Below are 18878 nucleotides of genomic sequence, written 5' to 3' on the forward strand. Positions count from 1 at the left end.
AGTAGAATCAATGGGATGTTCACAAATCCATGTCAATTCAAGCACTATCCTGTCACAATGAAGCAGAGTGTTGCTCAAGTCTTCACAATATACAATATTGATAGTCCGAATATTGTTTGCTCAGAAACAGAAACAATCCAAGGCAGCAAAAATTAAGTGGATTTGACATAAAGACATGAGATTATATGATTCGATGAATATGCACAGGAATATGATTTATAATGGCAAAACACCAAAGGTAAGACTAAATTCATAGGTAGGCTGATGGAAAAACTTTTTTTTTTCTGTGACTGCTAGTTCAGTGTTTTTTTTTTGTTTTTTTTTGATGCAGTGTTGATCTGTATGCTGTTACAATCTATGAAATCTATGTAATCTGGAAGCTTTAAACCAATAGCAGCCTGGTGTTTGTACCATATAGGTGTCTGTTTTCTAACAGAAACTGCATTCACATCTCTGTTAGTTTTATTTAACAGCTTAGCGTAACTGTGTTTTCCCCAGATGGAAATGGCAAATTTTCAAGTCCTTTGCATTGTTTTCCAAGGCACTGAGTACCTCTGTATGCCCCCTTTTCGGATTGAATTTAATTGTATTGAACTGGATTGTATTTAATTTAAACTTGACCGCTTCTCTGGAAAGTAGATGACTTGTTTTTGTGAATTGGCACAATATAAGAGAACTTACATAAATTGAACTGAACTGCTTTTTAAATGGGTTGAATTGAGTTATTTACTATAAATAATAATAACCAACACACCTAGACAGCTCTGCTTGATATGTACCTCAGAACAGCCCTGTAAGATTGAACTTCTTTCACATTTGCTTTTAAAAAGAAATGCAACTCACCTCTCCTATCAGAGGAGTTTTCCCATCGGATTCTGTGACCCAAGCATTCACTTTTGTCCCTCGATCATAGGACTCATATGGAGTATTCCCTACCCTCTTGCTAGTTGCTACTGCAGGATCCTGGGAAATCAAATACATTTGTTAGAATACCGAATTATAGAAATACAGTGTAAAATTATCTTTTGAGGGAGGAAAAGCTTTCTAGGCAAAGAAACAAGCTCAGTGCATGGGGTCTTCTATAATAGAGGTGTACACTGAATGAAAAACTGTTGTTGACTCGACCAATGTAGCACCTTGTCATCAGCTACATTGATGCAGCTGATGTTTGGACATTTCTAAAGGTCCACATTATCAGTTATAAATGAACAGAAAAAAAACATGTTTCAGTGGCCTAAAGGAGAAGAACATAATATGAGAGAGAGAGAGAGATTTAAAATCTTTTTTTTTATGAAGGCAACCTCCTGTATGTGTGAAATTTTAAGCATCATTATACATAATATGCATCAACCTTTAATACAAGAATTAAAGTGTGTGGAATTTTTCTAGATCTGAAATGAAAGCTAAGATGTCAAAAAGTGAGTACTTGCACACACTTTTTCAATTTGCAAAAGAGTGCTTCTTACCAGGATAAGGATGTACTTCTGACCCTTCGCACTGAGGTATTCAGAAAACTGAGGTAGCTCTGCAAACTTTACTTTGTCATAAGTGAAATCTTTCTTGTCCTCCATGTAGTCTATGTCAGTGTATTGAACGTCCTGTGCCAGAAGAAAAGATAAACGTACATGTAGAAAAAACTTTAATATTTGAATTTTAAAAACAAAACAAATAAAAAAAAAACAAACCAAAAGCTTATTTGTATCCCTATCTCACATGTTCATCGTACAAATAACTGGAACTTACCACATAGTTTATTTACATACTCAACTCAACTCAACTTTATTTATAAAGCACTTTAAAACAACCACAGCTGAAATAAGGTGCTGTACACAAATAAATAAAACAACACAGGAACATAAGACAATTATCAATAAATAAATACTAAAATAATTGTTTATTGTTTTTAAAACTAATTAAAAACAATAAGACAATAACTAAAAACATACCATAAAAACACTAAAACAGGACCAGAGTCTCATGCAGGGTTCAAAGCCAAGGAATAAAAATGGGTTTTAAGACGAGTTTTAAAAATCGACAGTGTGGAGGCTTGTCTAATGTTTAAAGGAAGCTTGTTCCATAATTTTGGAGCGGCAACAGAAAAAGCTCTATCCCCTCTGAGCTTCCGCTTTGACCTCGGTACCTCCAGGAGCAGCAGATCAGCTGACCTGAGGCACCGACAGAGGTGGACAGAGTACTCGACCCCAGTACTTGAGTAAGAGTACAAATACTACTGGTCAAAATTTACTCCGTTACAAGTAAAAGTAGCTCAGTCAAAATATTACTCGAGTAAGAGTAGAAAAGTACTTGCTTTTAAAGGTACTTAAGTATCCAAAAGTAAATGCTTTTAAATTTACTTTAAGTAAAAGTAAGAGTAAGAGTAAGAGTAAATTTCTTATTTTCCACATCAGTAAATTACTATATTTTTTCTAAATTAATTGTTGCGGCTCTGTCTCGACAAACGCAGGCTACTTTGGCGGTATCGTTTTGAGGAGGCTTGGCGTATTTCCGCTTTACGTACATCCCAGTGGAGAGCGTGCACTGTGATAGGTCTCCTCCTTTGACAAAAACAGCTTGTGTCCAATAGGATTTTAGGGAAGAAGAAAAAAGAGCAGACCTGAAAGTAACAAGTACTTTTCAGCCTTCCTAGAAATTTACTCGAGTAAAAGTAAAAATATTTGTCTTGGAAATGTATTCAAGTAAGAGTAATAAGTACCAAAGAAATCTAATACTCAAGTAAAGTACAAATCCTCTGGATATGTACTTAAGTACAGTACTCAAGTAAATTTACTCCGTTACTGTCCACCACTGGGCACCGAGCAGGACGTACATTTCAATAGTCAAAACTCAATTTTGTTCATTACTGGCATGGCTTCCATCAATTAAAATCTCATTTGTGTCCTACATGTTTCCAATATATTCACAGTCACTCTTAATACCTTTTAAATTTACTCACATTTGCACTTCTCTGTATATCTTGGATAGGTTTACTAAAGATGTCAATATGGCTCAAACCCTTGCCTTACCTAGCATTTCTTATTTCAGGATAGGTAATACAATAACTATTACATATCTTCATTGTTAGCCTAACACTTTAAATGGACAATTTTGGACCATTAAGGTGAGGGGAAGAAACCCTTTCTGATGTGCTGGTAAACCTTAAAAAGACAATGGTAAGGATGCCATACCGGTAATCTATTTTTCTTGTCTCTCTAACTATTTATCATTCCTTCTTTATTTCTCATTAGGCTTTGACTTTATACATGTTCTCCATCATTTCATTGCCTGCCAACATCTACTTCATATCAGTAGAGCAGATGGTTTGCAAGGCTCCGCCAGGTCCTTCCTCTAATAGTAATCATCTCCATATATATTAGGAACAGTGTGATAATACCCTCTGTGGTCTATAAAATGGTTATCAAATATGTTCCCGAGAACAACAGGAGAGGAAGCAGCTGCAGCTTAATGTCTTTGGCGATCGCTGAGATTATCAGGGATATATTGAGATGTGATGGAAATGTATTCGTATTTAGTCTTCAGATAAGATTGGGTTCAAACTGTATTTTTGACTTGTGCAATCATTGTGGAGTTGTGATACAGTTTAATGTTTTATGGAAATATATAAAGCAGAAAAAGAAGTACATCAAACATGAGATCTTTGTATCCAAGAGACTTCTTGCATACAGAGTTACTCACCTTCACAGGGCCAACAAAGATAAGAAGTGAGGTTCATTCCCAAGAAAATGTCAACCAGAACTGATATTTATCAAATGTCTCAGTAGGGACGAGGTGTTGGGACACTTTTACATTCAGATCAGGATGACTGAGATAATGAAGGGGAACTTGGTCGATTGATCTTTGATCAGCGCTAACATTCAGTGACGCTTGAAAAATTGTGGTTCCACGATTGAACTTACACGGCCCAGCAGACTCTGTTACTTGACAGAAAGCTGGATTACCCCGTCCAAGCTAAAGGCCATACCTATCACTCTGTCTGTTGAATCTGCTTCTAAGCTCATATCACGTCTTCACGGATAGTATAGTCTGTGAGACTCTCCCCTCTTGAACCAAATAGTGGTGCATGCTCGTTCAAACTCAAAAAAGGGTGCACAAAATTAGCAATCGATTGCCTCTGCATCCCTCCCTAAAAGCAATATAACTATGGTGGCAGTTGAAGAAGTACCTCTCTGGATACTATGCATTGTCACTATGTTATTTCAGGGCTGGCTTCTGTAATGGATGTTTTAAATGGCGTTTTTTTCTCTTTTTGTCTTTTCAAAACCTATTTAAAATTTTGTGGGTTGAAGAAAAAAAAAGGAATCTTACATAAGGGAGCCCCACTGCACGGTTCCTCTCCACGGTTTCCTTGACCACACTCAAGTTACCATAGTTCCATCGAGAAAGCTGGAAACCCAACGACCAGTAGGGAGGAATGACAGGCCTTCCTATGAGCTGGACAGGATAATTGGAAATAATCTTAATGCTGTGTGCCCAGGTAGCACACACACACCACTTTAATGAAAACAGACTTGGACAGAAAATTTTCCCCATGAATAATTTTTGAATTTAGAAGTTACCTCAAGGAACTCATGCACAACATCTTCTGGTGTGTTTCCAATGAGAATATAGAAGTCCAAGATTCCTCCTATTGTCCTGTAGGTCACAGCTGGGGCTGGCTGCAGAGTCACTTCTGCAAATAAAAAGGTGGAGAAGGTGCTAACTGCTTTATATTATCATAACTGCAATACTGACACATTTCTTCCATAAAACATAATACAAAGCCTTTGAAAGAAGGAAGTATAGACATAAGTGAGAGAAATGTGTCATTGGGTGTTTTTATTGCTTTCAGTCATCTTTTTTCACTCGTAAAATATTCTCTTTGATTTGTCAGCACAACCATTTGATTGAAGTAATAGAAAATCAATTTGGGTTTGGGCTGAGATGAGGCATAACTGATCCTTTTATGGGTAGGTGAGTCCATTTTTCTCCTTCTACCTTATATACTGTATAATTATGCTACGTTCCCTTTGGAGATGTTTCACAAAAAATATAGATTCCACATTTCAAATATTCCTACTTTTTCTTCCGTGTGTTTTGTGTCTGCAAACATCCCGGAGGACACAGTCATGCATGGATTTGTGTGCAATGTGTGTGTGTGTGTGAGAGAGAGAGTTTTCTTTACCCATTGCATTGCTGTTCATGAGAAACACCCCAAAAGACTTCCCAGTCTCATTTTCCAGACAGAGGAAGAAGGGGTAATGTCCGTAGAGGTTATGCGTCCCCTGCAGGGAAGGCAGATGGGGAAGAAGGGATATATGGAAGAGATGTGTGTTACATGAGGGATGTGGGAGACTCAGCAAAAATAAAGGGGTAAATACATAGTCTCAACTGTCTATAAAACATGTAAACAAATATCTGGATCACATGTGAACGTGCCACTTATGTACATAAACTCTCCTGAGTTAGACTTGTTGATCAGATTTTGAGAATGTAATACGTCAGAGGGGTGTTTACAGGTGTGTGTCATCCTTACCCCATTAGGAAAAGCATCTCTGGTAAAAATGGGCCAGGTTCTCCAGTTGGTATCATGGCGATATCTCGTATGGACATGCTCTCCTAAGCCATAGATATTATGGGATGGAAGCTTAGCAGACAGCTGTAGGTACTGGTCTGCAAACACCAGTGGTGCAAATGTAGTGTCAAATCTGAATGGGAAAAAAAATATAAAAAAATTCACCAGTGAGAAAGTGTGTGAGAGTACTGGGGTGTGGAGAAAAGGGTAGGAGCAGAGAGACAGAAAATGTGAATGAAAGACAAAAAGAAAATGAGAGCGTGATGCGCCGCGAGGAAAGAGAAGGAAAGAGAAGGAGTGAGACAAGGACGTGTGAAGGAGTTATTGGCCGGAGAAAAACCTGGGAGAAGATAGACTACCCCATCAAGCTCTAATAAGCCCTCTGGGTAGCATCTTTCTTCTCTTCAAAACAAGACATGCATTGTTACTTTGAAAATACTGAACCTGGAAAAAGCTGTCAAAACAAACAAGTAAATGTTGAAAATGCATGAAATGTATATTGTAATTAGTAATCATAATACCAAATAGCTATAAAAACGAGGACTTATTTTTTTTTAAATACACCGTTTTAACTAATATAAAACTGTCAGAGTTGTAATTCAACTATAAACAGCTACATGGCTATCCAATGAATGTGTCAATGTACAAGTCATTTTTATGACATTTTATGACACACTGATCACACACTGATCGCACACTGATCACACACTGTCGTCACACAGGTCAAAGTACAACTCATTGCTGGAAGATAGCATTTATTTTTTTATTGATTACATACAAGACTTTTTAAAATGTGAAAAGTACTGTAAATATTTAATCCATTTTATCACGCTGTTGATAAAATTGATTAGTACACATTATACTGTAGTGTTGCAGTGTAATGTGAAAATCATCAGTCAGTTATATAAATATTAAACTGTAAATGCAGCATGTGTCTCAATATCCATATAGCTCCCCCTATTCATGTAGATTCTTATTCATATTAATACATTGTTTTATGTTCTTCAAAATTTAAAGGAATTGTTCACATTTAAGTCTAAACTATGGATAGGTTGCTTGCTCATAAAAATGGCCAAATGAGAAGGGGAAAAAGGGTTATCGCAGTCTAGATTGGCGTTAAGCCTCACCAGCTAATCTTAAAAGCAATATCCTGCCTTCTAGTTCATGGCCAGGTGAATTGTTGAGAAAGAGATCAATGACTGTTGGACTGTTACTACTCGTTAGATACTCTGCGTCCATTAACAAACTCGTATTCGCAGGCCAGGATCCGAGCGTCTTGCTCTTTTATTAGTCTTTTGAGACAGCTTACAACTTAACATTGTGGTTTTAAAAGGTTGAGTGAAACTGAAAAACATAACAGAATAGAAAAATATTTATAGGCCTACATCAGTTTGGTATTGGGAAATAAATGCATTGGGAAACAGCACCAAAATAATGCATTAAACTTAAACAAAAGTCACATGACCTTTTAAAAAGTGATTTTGATCCATTGGTATGCAAATTAGACCGTTAACACATATGAATAGCTGCATTCATACGCTAATTCATTGCAACAAGCTTGCAGGATGCATGGGCTAGGGTCTAGTTCCTCGTAATAAACATATACAGAAAAATGATCTCTAACTGTAAAGCTGATACAGTCTTATTGCATTAGCTATTAAACACTTATTAAACGTACAGCCATTGCTTTTGGAGGTTTGGGCGAGATGTAAGACACAGGAACAACATGAGTAGACAGGCTTAAGTTACTGCCAACACTCTTCTGGAGTTCCAACCGCCCATAATACATTGCAACCACAGACTATGTCATCAAAATTAAAATACAGGTAAACTAATTCTGACTGAATAATGCTGCTGCTTCCACATGACTGCTGTGTGCTGCTGACGCCTTTTTAACCTGTTGTCAAACACATTTACTGTCATGGGATGATCTCTGTTGTATCAGATCACTCACGGTGCATCCGAAATGCCATACTAAACACTATACGGCTCGGAAGCTGTATGGGGTCCGTGGGGATGTAGGCGTCTCATGGTGAGAGCGGAGAGCGCCGGTGAACGGCACGGCAGCGCGCTGCGGTGCCGTGCAGGCTTGTTGCCGCAGCTACGCCGTAGGCTACGGCGTAGACGCCGTAGGCTACGGCGTAGACGTGGCTTTAGAGACGGCACGGCACCGCAGCGCTGCTGTGCCGTTCACCGGCGCTCTCCGCTCTCGCCGTGAGACGCCGGTGGGCACGATGCACGTTTGGGTGGGCACAGCCCCCCCCCCCCCCCCCCCCCCCCTGCCCCCCCTAAAACCGGCCTCGCTTACAGGTGAATGAGACATGGGGTAGTTTTGCTGTAAATGTGCTGTCCAAAATGTATAATAATCGTATGCGCGTTCCTGTTTGTGGGGGCGTGGCTTTGGACGGAGCGCTCGTGGGTGGGGACGGGGGGGGGCGGGGCTTAGAGGAAGCGCCACTTTCAAATCTTGCTAGCTCTAGGAAGTTGCATAGAATAACTTTAATTAGGACGTACTATTCAGAGCGCACACAGCACTTCCTGCCGTTGGGAGGGGACAGCAGCAGTAGCAGCGCACCGCTCCGCTCTTTCCTGTTTATCCTGGCCGAAACAAGATTACATTATGTAATATTATTATATACGAAATTATAATATTAATATTATATAAAAATATTATTATACTTAATATTATACTTATGACATATATGTATCTGCGCAGTAGCCTACTTAGCGACCCAAACACCGCTGCATTGCATTGTGGGAAGTTTCTTCTTAGCTAGTGTCCATCAATCCTTACTAATACATTTCTCCGGAATGAGTATGGATAGCGCATACTATTAAGTACGTACTAATGTTTCGGACACACTAAAAAATCTAACATAGGCTACTGTTTTTGCATACTCATTAGGGTGGAAGGATGGAATTTCAGACGCAGCTTAATTCTCCTGTCATTTCAAATCCTGCCACCATAATCAGCCAGGCAATTATCTCATTCCCCTCACCTGTGCTTCCCTGCACATCTCCACACCTGATTTTCATTGTCATCAGTCCTCCTTCACATACCAGCCCAGTTCCACATGTCGTCTGCCGGATTGTCTCTAGTGTGTTTGTCCAGCTCTCCAGCATTTCCCAGCCTACTGATACTGCCTGCCTGATATCGAGCCTGTTTCCCTGTTTTTGGATCTTGCCTTCCCCCTCAGTTTTGCCTATTCTGCCTGTCTGCCCAGTTTTGACCTCTGCCTGTTTTTTGGACCGGATTAAAACCTTCTTGGACTCTGCTTATCTGCTTGTTGTTGTGCTCTTGGGTTCCCTGTGTTTTCAGCCGTTACATTTACTGAAAGATATGTTACTGAAGGCAGAACGAACGTGATTAGAAATAGTAAAAGTTGTCATGTGATACTACAAATAACTCACCAGGCAGTAATTAAAAATAGGAACGACTAACTTTTCTGGAAAAACTCTCTTTCAGAGTTGGGACAATATTGTAAGAATTATTCTGTTTTTCAAAAGAGGTTCTAGGACACAGCTGGGGTTACAGAGAATTGACATCAAAGACTTCAATCAAGGCAACATATGTGCAAACCTATTTAATGCTAAAATACACTGAGGCTTTTTACTGATGCTTGAAGATTAGGGGACCAATTTGTAGATGCAGTTAATGCTTGTGTGAGGAGATGAGTTCCTGGTATGTCTACACTGCAAAACATTTATTTACTGCTTAATTATGTCACAACGTGACAGACAGTTTAAAAACAGAGTATATTACTTTTAAACACTGGAAAAGAGGGATCTAAAATAAAACTGAACGTTATCCTAATTAAAGTAATAAGTGAAACTGTCAGACCTCAGTTTTGCAGCAACATTAATATTTATACACAGTGGATTGCTTGTTATTTCTTGCTGTCATGCAATATTAAAGCAGGGGGCAGTGGCTTAGTGGTTAGCACTGTTGTTTCACAGCAAGAAGGTTCCTGGTTCAATTCCTGGGTCCAGCAGGGGTCTTTCTGTATGGAGTTTGCATGTTCTTCCCATGCTTGTGTGGGTTTCCTCCCATAGTCCTAAAAATATGTACGTTCGTGTTTGTCTCCTTGTGCTTGCGCAGGTTTCCTCCCATAGTCCTAAAATATGTGTTAGTGCGTGTAAACATGTTTGTGTGTGTGCCTCCCCGTGCTTGCAGGGTTGTGGCAGGGAGGGCATCTGGTGTAAAAATGGGCCAAATCGATGTACGCACTATGATCCGCTGTAATAAGGGATTAAGCTGAAATGGTTGATGATGATGCAATATTAGAGCAGACTGACACTAGCCAAGTTGTACTATTCCCTCATTGGTCTGCACTCACACTACACCAGTCTCAGCTGTGCTTCAGCATTATTGCCATCTATACATACATCATCATTACATTAAGCAACTGCTCATTTATTCAAAGCATGTGTGGTCTCAGAGAATCAGCACAAACAAAACTTAACTGCAGTGACTTTGTGGATTTTTTCCTTTATAGCCAGGGTGGTGGTCAGGAAAGAAAATATGCAGATTATAACAATAATGCTTTTCCATTTTAAACCAGATCACTTCAACACTTCCAACCAACAGGTATACAACCTCAAAGATATAATGTCTTGTGTCTTTTGCTTTTTGAACTACACCTGGCATTGTTTTAAAATGCAGTGGAGTGGTCCTTTAGTCTGGTGGTGATTTGGAAACTAATTTCAGAATAATGTTAACCTGCTAGTAGTAATTTCTCCTGGACCATATCAAAGAGGGACAGTTGAGCTGATGTTGTTACTCGTTTAAGCACCTCTTTTCAACACCAGATGCATTACTGATAACACTACTGATCTGGAAACTGACAAACATTTAAACTGGGGAGTGATGACACTGACTCCCTCAAAGAAAACTGTAAATCAACATTGCTCTCTAGAATGTTGATTAGGGTTCTTATCAGGGCTCTGAGAGGTACAGTACATGTAGCTAGTTCTTGGTATACAATATTCCCCCAAAGGAATGGAACCATAACAGTGTTTCATTGTTTCAATTGCTGAAAATATTGTTTAAGTTATTCAGAACTGAAAATCCTGAGAAACTGCTTCAGTTATTGTGCTTCTTTCTTATGCCAGCACTCATCTGGAAGTCGAGCATGCCGATTCTTTATTTATTTATTAATGCTACCAGCTTTCATAATGTACACTTTACAATCATCATTCAAAAAAGACCTGAGTTAGGTTGGAAACTAATGAAATAAACTGTCATCCCTGCATGCTTCAGGAATCTTGATCAGTAACTGAAAAAAAGTGTTGTTGTTCTACTGAATGTTGTGAACCTAAAGAAATGCTATCGACCAATTATTTTCTCATGACATGGCTCTGTAGTCTTCTAAAACCTGTTCCGACACACCTGATTTAAATGCATGTGTCATTAACAGACTTTTGCAGAGGTTTATGGCAAGCTGATGGTGATCCATTCATTTGAATTAGTTGTGTTGGAGCAGAGAAACATTTAAAACATGCAGGATAGCGGCCCCTGCGGATCAAGATAAGGGAACAATGTTTCAGATTATGTTGCATGGTGACAAGAACAGAGTCTGACTGGTCCACAAAAGCTGGCTCTGAAGCATGCGAATGGCTAGAGAGCAAACTTCAAACAGGCAAACTTCGACACAGCTTGACACAAATGACTGTGCCGTTAACAGACTTGTGCAGACCTCAATGACATGCTTATGACAACTGTTAATTTGTATTAAGTGTGTTGAAGCAAGGAAATATCTAGAACCTGTAGGACACTGGCCCTCCAGGACCAGGATTGTTCAAGAGGATGGCTAACCATAACAACAGCACTTTTCATAGTAAAAAATAGATGAAAGTATTCTACATGTTTTTGCTTGTCTAACTTAATATGCCTAGCCCCAGGAGCAAGACAGCCGCTAACATTGAACCCTAAGCCTTTCATGTCACGTAAAAAAATACCTTTTTGAATAGAACATTAAAATGTTAAGATTTTAGGACACGCTATTCTGAAGCAGTCTACCATTGTGATGCATGCAGAGACCATCAAGTGTCTAGTAAATCCCCCGGACTTATATCAAATTGAGTCATGTGTCATCGTGAAGCAACAGTTCCCAGCAACAAGCTGATGTGAGATAGTCCACTAGCCACTCTTGATTTTTCTGACAAAATTGCATCTGATGAAAAAACTGAATCAGCTCGAATCTGATGGCAACCTTTAAATTCTCAGTTTTCTGAGGTGACAAGTGAGAATTCTGGCTGGCAGTAATTGAGAGACTAAATCAAATATTCAGCAGCTTAGATTGTCATATATTATATTTTCATCTTGTGGTACTTAATCTGCCCCAAAAATGAGACACTATATAATATTCTGCACATAGCCCGCAGTAATATCCTAATAATATCCAACATAACAATTTCCACAATATATGGATCACCTGGGGAATTTCTGTATCTCTTTTAAAATGTGTATAAACAATACTGTTTCCATTCAACATAAATGCACAAAGGATGTACAGATCATGAACACTCACAGGACTTTTTTGTTCTCTCTCCTACGCACGACGAGGCCAAAGGGCTTGTTTGTGATCTCTAGTGTTTCGCTGATGGGGCTGGATGGATTGTTGGTGACAGTTGGGACATGCTCATGAGGCACCTCGAACCTCTTGTTTTGAGGATCAAAAATCTGAGGAAAAGGAAACAATCATTTATGCAAGCCATGTATGGCCTCATACTGTATCTATCAGTCATGTTCACACCTTTTTTTTTTTGGTCCCCTTTCAGTATTTTTAGTAGACATGCATTGATTAACTGCCTCATAAATTAATTTAACTTGAGTGCATTTATTCTCTCCCTGCTGCCAGAATGTAGATGTGTGAATTTGTGTGTGAAAGCCAAAATTGTTTAATACAGAGAGAAAGAAAGATCTGCTGTCTGTCAGTGCTCACCTTAAATCGAAGTCGATTGTTTGTCTGCATTTCTGCATGAAATGACAGCTTTTTTATGTCAGCACCAAATAAAGTAGGAGAGGCCATTCTGCTCAGCTGGGCTGTCATTACTGCAAAATAAAATATGATATCAAGGGAAGAGTGAATATATTTAGTTTAAGAAGTGAATCAAATTTACTGACTGAAAAAAAAAATACCATTATACAAACTACAATAGGATAGCAGTAGTGAAAAGTTTTTGAAACGTTTTATTAAGGGGGGAGGCTGGATGGATGTTGTGGGTGAGGTGACTAAGTGGAAAGACAAACCGCTCGGCAAAGGGAAGTCACTGTAAACATTCCACGGCACACAAGGTGCTGAGCAACAATACACTTTTTTTCCTTATAAAAGATGTTTAACACTCAGCTCTTTTTTCGTTCCATAACTTGCTTTTGTGATTTCATGAAGTATTATTTAATTGAACTGAACTTCATTTAATTAAATTGAATATCCAGACTATCATAATTTCTCCTTTCATGGAGGTGCGTTATTAAATAAATGCATTTGATTATCAGCACCTGACTACTTCACTTTTAAGACATCATGATTACTTATCTTTTTCATGTGACTCTAAGAGTTTTTATCTATTTTTATATTTTCATTTATTTATTTATTTATTTTTTGGTCCAACACTTCTTAAGTTGAGTTCAACCTTACATTTAATTGTTTGGTGACCTGAGATGGTGTGCCATTTTGACAGTACAATCCAAAGTGATTATTTTACCTGCATAATTAAAAGATGCAGTATGTTTGTGGAGTTCCCACTTATCTCTGCTGAAAATGAAAGTACATATCAGTAAGTGCTATTTTGCATTTGAAAAAGAAAGAAGGAAAAAAAGGTCTATAATGTGGTAGTTGAAATTTAATATAGTGTCTAACGTTTATTCGTGCTGGAACACAACAACTGAGTTGACATTAAGCCGAGGGATCAGGCAAAAAATGGAAGGATTGCATGTCACACAGTCTGTCATGTTTTATGATATTCTATCCAGGTCTTATTTCACAGAAAACCATGCTCCAGGCAGAATAAAAAAAAAAGAAAAAATGATGTAAGTAACGTTATTGAGGGGTTCAGGATGTGAACACAAAAGTGTGAAAGAGGTTTAAAGAGTGGCAAAATACAGATTTACCATAAGAACTCGGCTGCTCCACTAATTCTGCTGTGTATCCATGGTTAGTTGGGAAGTAACACCAGGGAGTATTTGTCTCATCCCGGGGGCTCCAGCAACAGCCACGCTGCTCACATTTCAGCTGTTCAGAAAGATCGATGTTGTTCTCATTATCATTATCTTCATTGTCATTATTGTCGTCACTGCTTCTCTAAACAATATAATTATTACCATCACCATTGTTCTGATGATCATCGTCACCAGTGCAACCACAAACATTATGATGTAGTAGTACTGAATCTGAAAACTTTTATTTATTTAGGAGCCTGCTCTAAATCTTTGATACAAATTTTCAAAAATATGAATCTGCGTTCTTGGACATGATGATGTGTGATACCTTTGAGGCGCCGTGATCCGGGAAACAGTCTACTCTGTCAGACGGAGGAATGTTTGGACACAGAGGAACAAATTCGTCTGAAGGTTCTGTTAAAGAGAGGTTGTTGTTTTTTTAAAGGAGAGCAATGAAATCATAAAGTTCCAAGTGAAACAAAGCTACTTTCCAGGGTAGACACGTGGACTGATTGACTGTCTTTTGACATTACAAAACAAGAATTGCCACCAGTGAATAATACATAGTTGCAGAACCACTTAACGATGATAACTATCATTCTGTCTGATTTACTGTAAAACCTCTAGATCAATGTTAATTTCCTTTATGAAGGTATACTGACAGCAAAACCATTTTGCCACCATGTTTTATAAAACATATATACAAACCAGATTCGGTTGAAGTTGGGAAATTGTGTAAAATGTAAATAAAAACAAAATGATGAACAAATCGATTTGAAAATCCTTCTCAACCTATATTCAATTGAATACACTACAAAGACAACATATTTAATGTTCAAACTGATAAACGTAATAGTTTTTTGCCAAATAATAATTAACTTAGAATTTCATGGCTGCAACACGTCCAGTAGAAGTTGGGAAAGGTGGCAAAAAATACTGAGAAAGCTGAGAAAAGCTCATCAAACACCTATTAGGAACATCCCACATGTGATCAGGCTAATTGGGAACAGGTGGGTACCATGATTGGGTATAAAAGGAGCCTCCCCAAACATGCTCAGTCATTCACAAACAGGGATGGGGCAAGGGTCACCACTTTGTCCACAACTGCGTGAGAAAATAGTTGAACAGTTTAAGAACAACATTTCTCAAAGCAAAATTGCAAGGAATTTAGGGATTTCAACATCTACGGTCCATAATATCATCAAAAGGTTCAGAGAATCTGGTGAAATCACTGCATGAAATCACTGCACGTAAGCGCCACGTCAGGAAACCAAGACTGAATGACCGTGACCTTCGATCCCTCAGACGGCACTGCCTTAAAAACCGACATGTGTGTAAAGGATATCACCAAATGGGCTCAGGAAAACCTCAGAAAACCACTGTCGGTAAATACAGTTCGTCACTACATCAGTAAGTGCGGGTTAAAACTCTACCATGCAAAGCAAAAGCCGTTTATGAACAACATCCAGAAACGCTGCCGGGTTATCTGGGCCCGAGCTCATGTAAAATGGACTGATGCACAATGGAAAAGTGTTTTGTGGTCTGATGAGTCCACTTTTCAAATTGTTTTTGGAAACACTGGACGTCGTGTCCTCCGGACCAAAGAGGAAGCGGACCATCCGGACTGTTATCAACGCAAAGTTCTAAAGCATCTGTGATGGTATGGGCGTGCATTAGTTCCCATGGCATGGGTGACTTACATTTCTGTGAAGGCAACATAAATGCTGAAAAGTACATACAGATTTAAGAGCAACATATACTGCCATCCAAGCGACGTCTTTTTCATGGACACCGCTGCTTATTTCAGCAAGACAATGCCAAGCCACATTCTGTACGTGTTACAACAGCGTGGCTTCGAAGTAAAAGAGTCCAAGTTCTCCCCTGGCCCGCTTGCAGTCCAGACCTGTCTCCCATTGAAAATGTGTGGCGCATTATGAAGCGTAAAATACGACAGAGAAGACCCCGGACTGTTGAACAACGGAAGCAGTTCATCAAGCAATAATGGGAAAGAATTCCACATGAGAAGCTAAGAGAATTAGTCTCCTCTCTTCCGAAACGTTTATTGAGTGTTATTAAAAGGAAAGGTGATGTAACAAAGTGGTAAACATGCCCTTTCCCAACTTCTACTGCACATGTTGCAGCCATGAAATTCTAAGTTAATTATTATTTGAAAAATAAAATAAAGTTTGAGTTTGAGCATTAAATATGTTGTCTTTGTAGTGTATTCAATTGAATATGGGTTGAAAAGGATTGTCAAATCATTGTATTTTGTTTTTATTTACATTTTACACAATTTCCCAACTTCATCTGAATCCGGTTTGTATAATACCTGGTGAAAGTGATTGCTCCTTTTGGCATTTTTGTTGCCTAGAATTAAAATGCATTTTTTTGGGGTTTGTGCCATTTGATTGAATAGGCACTCTACAAGGTTGCTTCATGGAGCTAATGGGATGTAGGTCCTTTCCTCAAAGCAAACTGCACACTCACTCAAATTAGATGAGCTTTGTTGGTGTACAGCCATCTTTAAGACACTCCAAAAACTCTCATTTGGATTTAAATCTTTTTTTGTGGACTTAACCACTCGCACTCTCCCAACCCACCCCACCCCCTAAAGTGCTCATGTGTTGGTTTGGCAGTATTACTTAGCGTCATTGTCATCCTTAACAGTAAACCTCTATCTCCAGTCTAAGTTCTCGGAAAGATGTAAACGGATTTTCTCCAGGATTTGTCTATATTTAGTACCAAATACCGTTCTGTTAAGATAATTTGCCAGGCCTTACTGATTAATTTTGGTGCACCAAACAACAAAGAAACCCAATAAAAATCTGACACTATGAATACCTTTGCCAGGTGCTGCATTTGTTTATCTGAGAAACACTTACAATTACAATTAACTTTGGTTTCAGAGGTTTTCTAAATACATTTTCATCTACATGTTGTGTGGTTGTGTGGCTGACCTACCTTCTGTAACGACGCCAGGTTCTCCCGTGAGAAACAGAACTATCATAGTTATGGCTACCACAGTCATTAATAAAAACAGAACTAGAAGGGTCGCCTCCAAACTGGAGAACCGCTTTTTCCCCATCTAAATAAATGCAAACACATGTATATAAAGTTAGTACAAAAACAAAAATACAACATGATTTACACTCATCAATAACATCAAATTTATGTAAAGCAAAGTCTCAAAACTACAACAATCTAAATGTTTAACAAGTTCCAGTGGCAGGATGAACACATCCATAAAAAGAAGTTGTAAAGATATACACTATCAGACACACATGAACAGTTGAGAAAAAGGGTGCAAAAATGAAATAAAAGAGAAAGAACATTTGAAAGAGAGAAAGGGGACAAAGCTGTCAGCTTGAGTATAGACTCTGCAGAGACACCCATCATATCACTAGCAATTCATGTTAATTCAGTGCACTATTGTACAAAAAAACAATGTGAACGTTTGTGCGTGGTGTGTGTCTGTTTGGAGGTTTAAGAGGCTTATAGCTATCTTGTTTAATGTGCTGTGAGGGCAAAGTGAGGGACAGAGAGCCAAGCGCATGGCACATGCCCCTGTTTTTTTGCAATCAGTCACACATCATGCAGAGAAACACTGAAAAGAAACCTGCTAACATGCAGTGTGACACACAGACAGAAACAAATACACAAACACCTGCATAGCTCAAACCATTACTTGATACTCTTGTACCCTTTTAGCTTGCAGTGTGTGTCTAAAAATAGTTTTCACCAAGCATATCATTTTCATCTTGCATGTTTACACACACACATACTCAACAACAAATGCTTTATTTTCGATTAGAGCTTATTATGGGCACTTAATCTGTTTTTTTTTTTACAGGTTTTTGTCTTTTATAAGACAGATTCTTCAAGTTTTCTTTTATCATTTCCATTTGTTGATGTAGCTTTGCAATAATTATTTAGCATCATATTATAAATCACACTGTTTTATCATCAAATGCTATAATCTGCAGCGTAGAAAATGTTCATGTGCTGTAAAAAAAAACAAGAACTGTAATGTAAGATAAAGATTTGTTAATTGTTGAGTTGAAGGGCTTGTCAGCCTGCAGCTGCAGTCTTACCTTGACTCTCTCCAGTGCTCAAGGGAAGGTGATTCTCAGTTCAAGCCAGATAGTGTCATATAAACACAGGAAGTATTATCGTCAGAGAGTATCTCTGCTCCCACACTCCTTATCATGTCCGTTTGTGTGCATCTGCATAGGGGGCTGTGGAAAGGCATTTTACAACCTCAGCATGCAGGTCCAAAAGCCATACAAGGTAAGGGGACCATATAGAGAGCCCATCTGGATCAGTTTCTTACAATCACTCCCATGTTGATGTTTTTCTTACACAATGCTAATGATTGTATGAGGTTGTGTGTCTGGGTGTGTGGATGGAAGAATATTCCGTGGTTCACGTTACTGTGTATCAGCACATGTAATCATTAACCCAAGTAACATTTGGTCACACACTAATTGGGCAGTACTGGTAGTTTCTTGAATTGTTTTATAAGAAATAGTACATTCACAAGACTATATAATAAAAATAGTAACGTAATATTTTGTTTATTATTCTAATATTTAAAGAATCAGATTTTCTTTGTTATATGTAATATTTTACAGTATTATGATACTACAGTCAATGTCATGTATGTAACCCCGATTAGATTTATAGCATTCAGAAATACCAGTCTCCATGAATGCATTGTAGTTTTCTTGTGTTGTGGATAAATTCCCGGAGCTTGCCTGAACTCATCACCTGCAGCTCTCGGTGCGTATGAAGATGTGTGACAGAAAAAAACCGTGAGGAAAAGAAATGAAGTACGTTGTCTCAGTTAGCATATGAGAGGAGAGTTCTATGAACATTAGTGAGAGAGCTGTTGTACGCAGTTAACCACGAACAAGTACCTACCTCGAAGACGTCGGAGTCGGTCGTAGGAGAGGGTTCGTCGGAGTGGTTTCCCGAAATTTTTGAACAATTCTGGTGAGTTAGCTCAGCTCAATTAGTACTATTACGGTTCAATGTGTGGGAATAAATAAATAACCAGTCAGAATAGTCGTGAATGTGTTTTAATGATGCGTGAGATGTGTTGCAGAGTATTGTGATATATGCGGAGCAGGGGTCCCAGCCCTGGGGGGG

At 38.6% G+C, this 18878-nt stretch overlaps 1 protein-coding gene across 2 annotated transcripts in view; it reads right to left on the reverse strand.

Annotated features, from left to right (window-relative positions):
- Positions 1-18025, reverse strand: part of si (sucrase-isomaltase) — a 75580-nt gene extending 57555 nt beyond the window's left edge. Inside the window, exons 1-12 of one of the 2 annotated variants that reach the window (XM_061719127.1) lie at positions 17822-18016; positions 16692-16815; positions 14059-14144; positions 13683-13803; positions 12514-12623; positions 12100-12251; positions 5531-5702; positions 5180-5279; positions 4575-4687; positions 4324-4449; positions 1467-1598; positions 844-963 (exon numbers count right to left, since the gene is read on the reverse strand). In XM_061719127.1, coding sequence (XP_061575111.1) covers positions 844-963; positions 1467-1598; positions 4324-4449; positions 4575-4687; positions 5180-5279; positions 5531-5702; positions 12100-12251; positions 12514-12623; positions 13683-13803; positions 14059-14144; positions 16692-16815 — 1356 coding nt within the window. In that variant the 5' untranslated portion in view covers positions 17822-18016. Of the gene's footprint in view, positions 1-843; positions 964-1466; positions 1599-4323; positions 4450-4574; positions 4688-5179; positions 5280-5530; positions 5703-12099; positions 12252-12513; positions 12624-13682; positions 13804-14058; positions 14145-16691; positions 16816-17821 lie in introns of both variants that reach the window. The other variant, XM_061719129.1, reaches the window with a different exon arrangement.
- Between the last annotated feature and the right edge of the window lie 853 nt (positions 18026-18878).

Source organism: Cololabis saira, chromosome 4 (genome assembly GCF_033807715.1).
Source record: "Cololabis saira isolate AMF1-May2022 chromosome 4, fColSai1.1, whole genome shotgun sequence".
Lineage (NCBI taxonomy): Eukaryota > Metazoa > Chordata > Actinopteri > Beloniformes > Belonidae > Cololabis > Cololabis saira.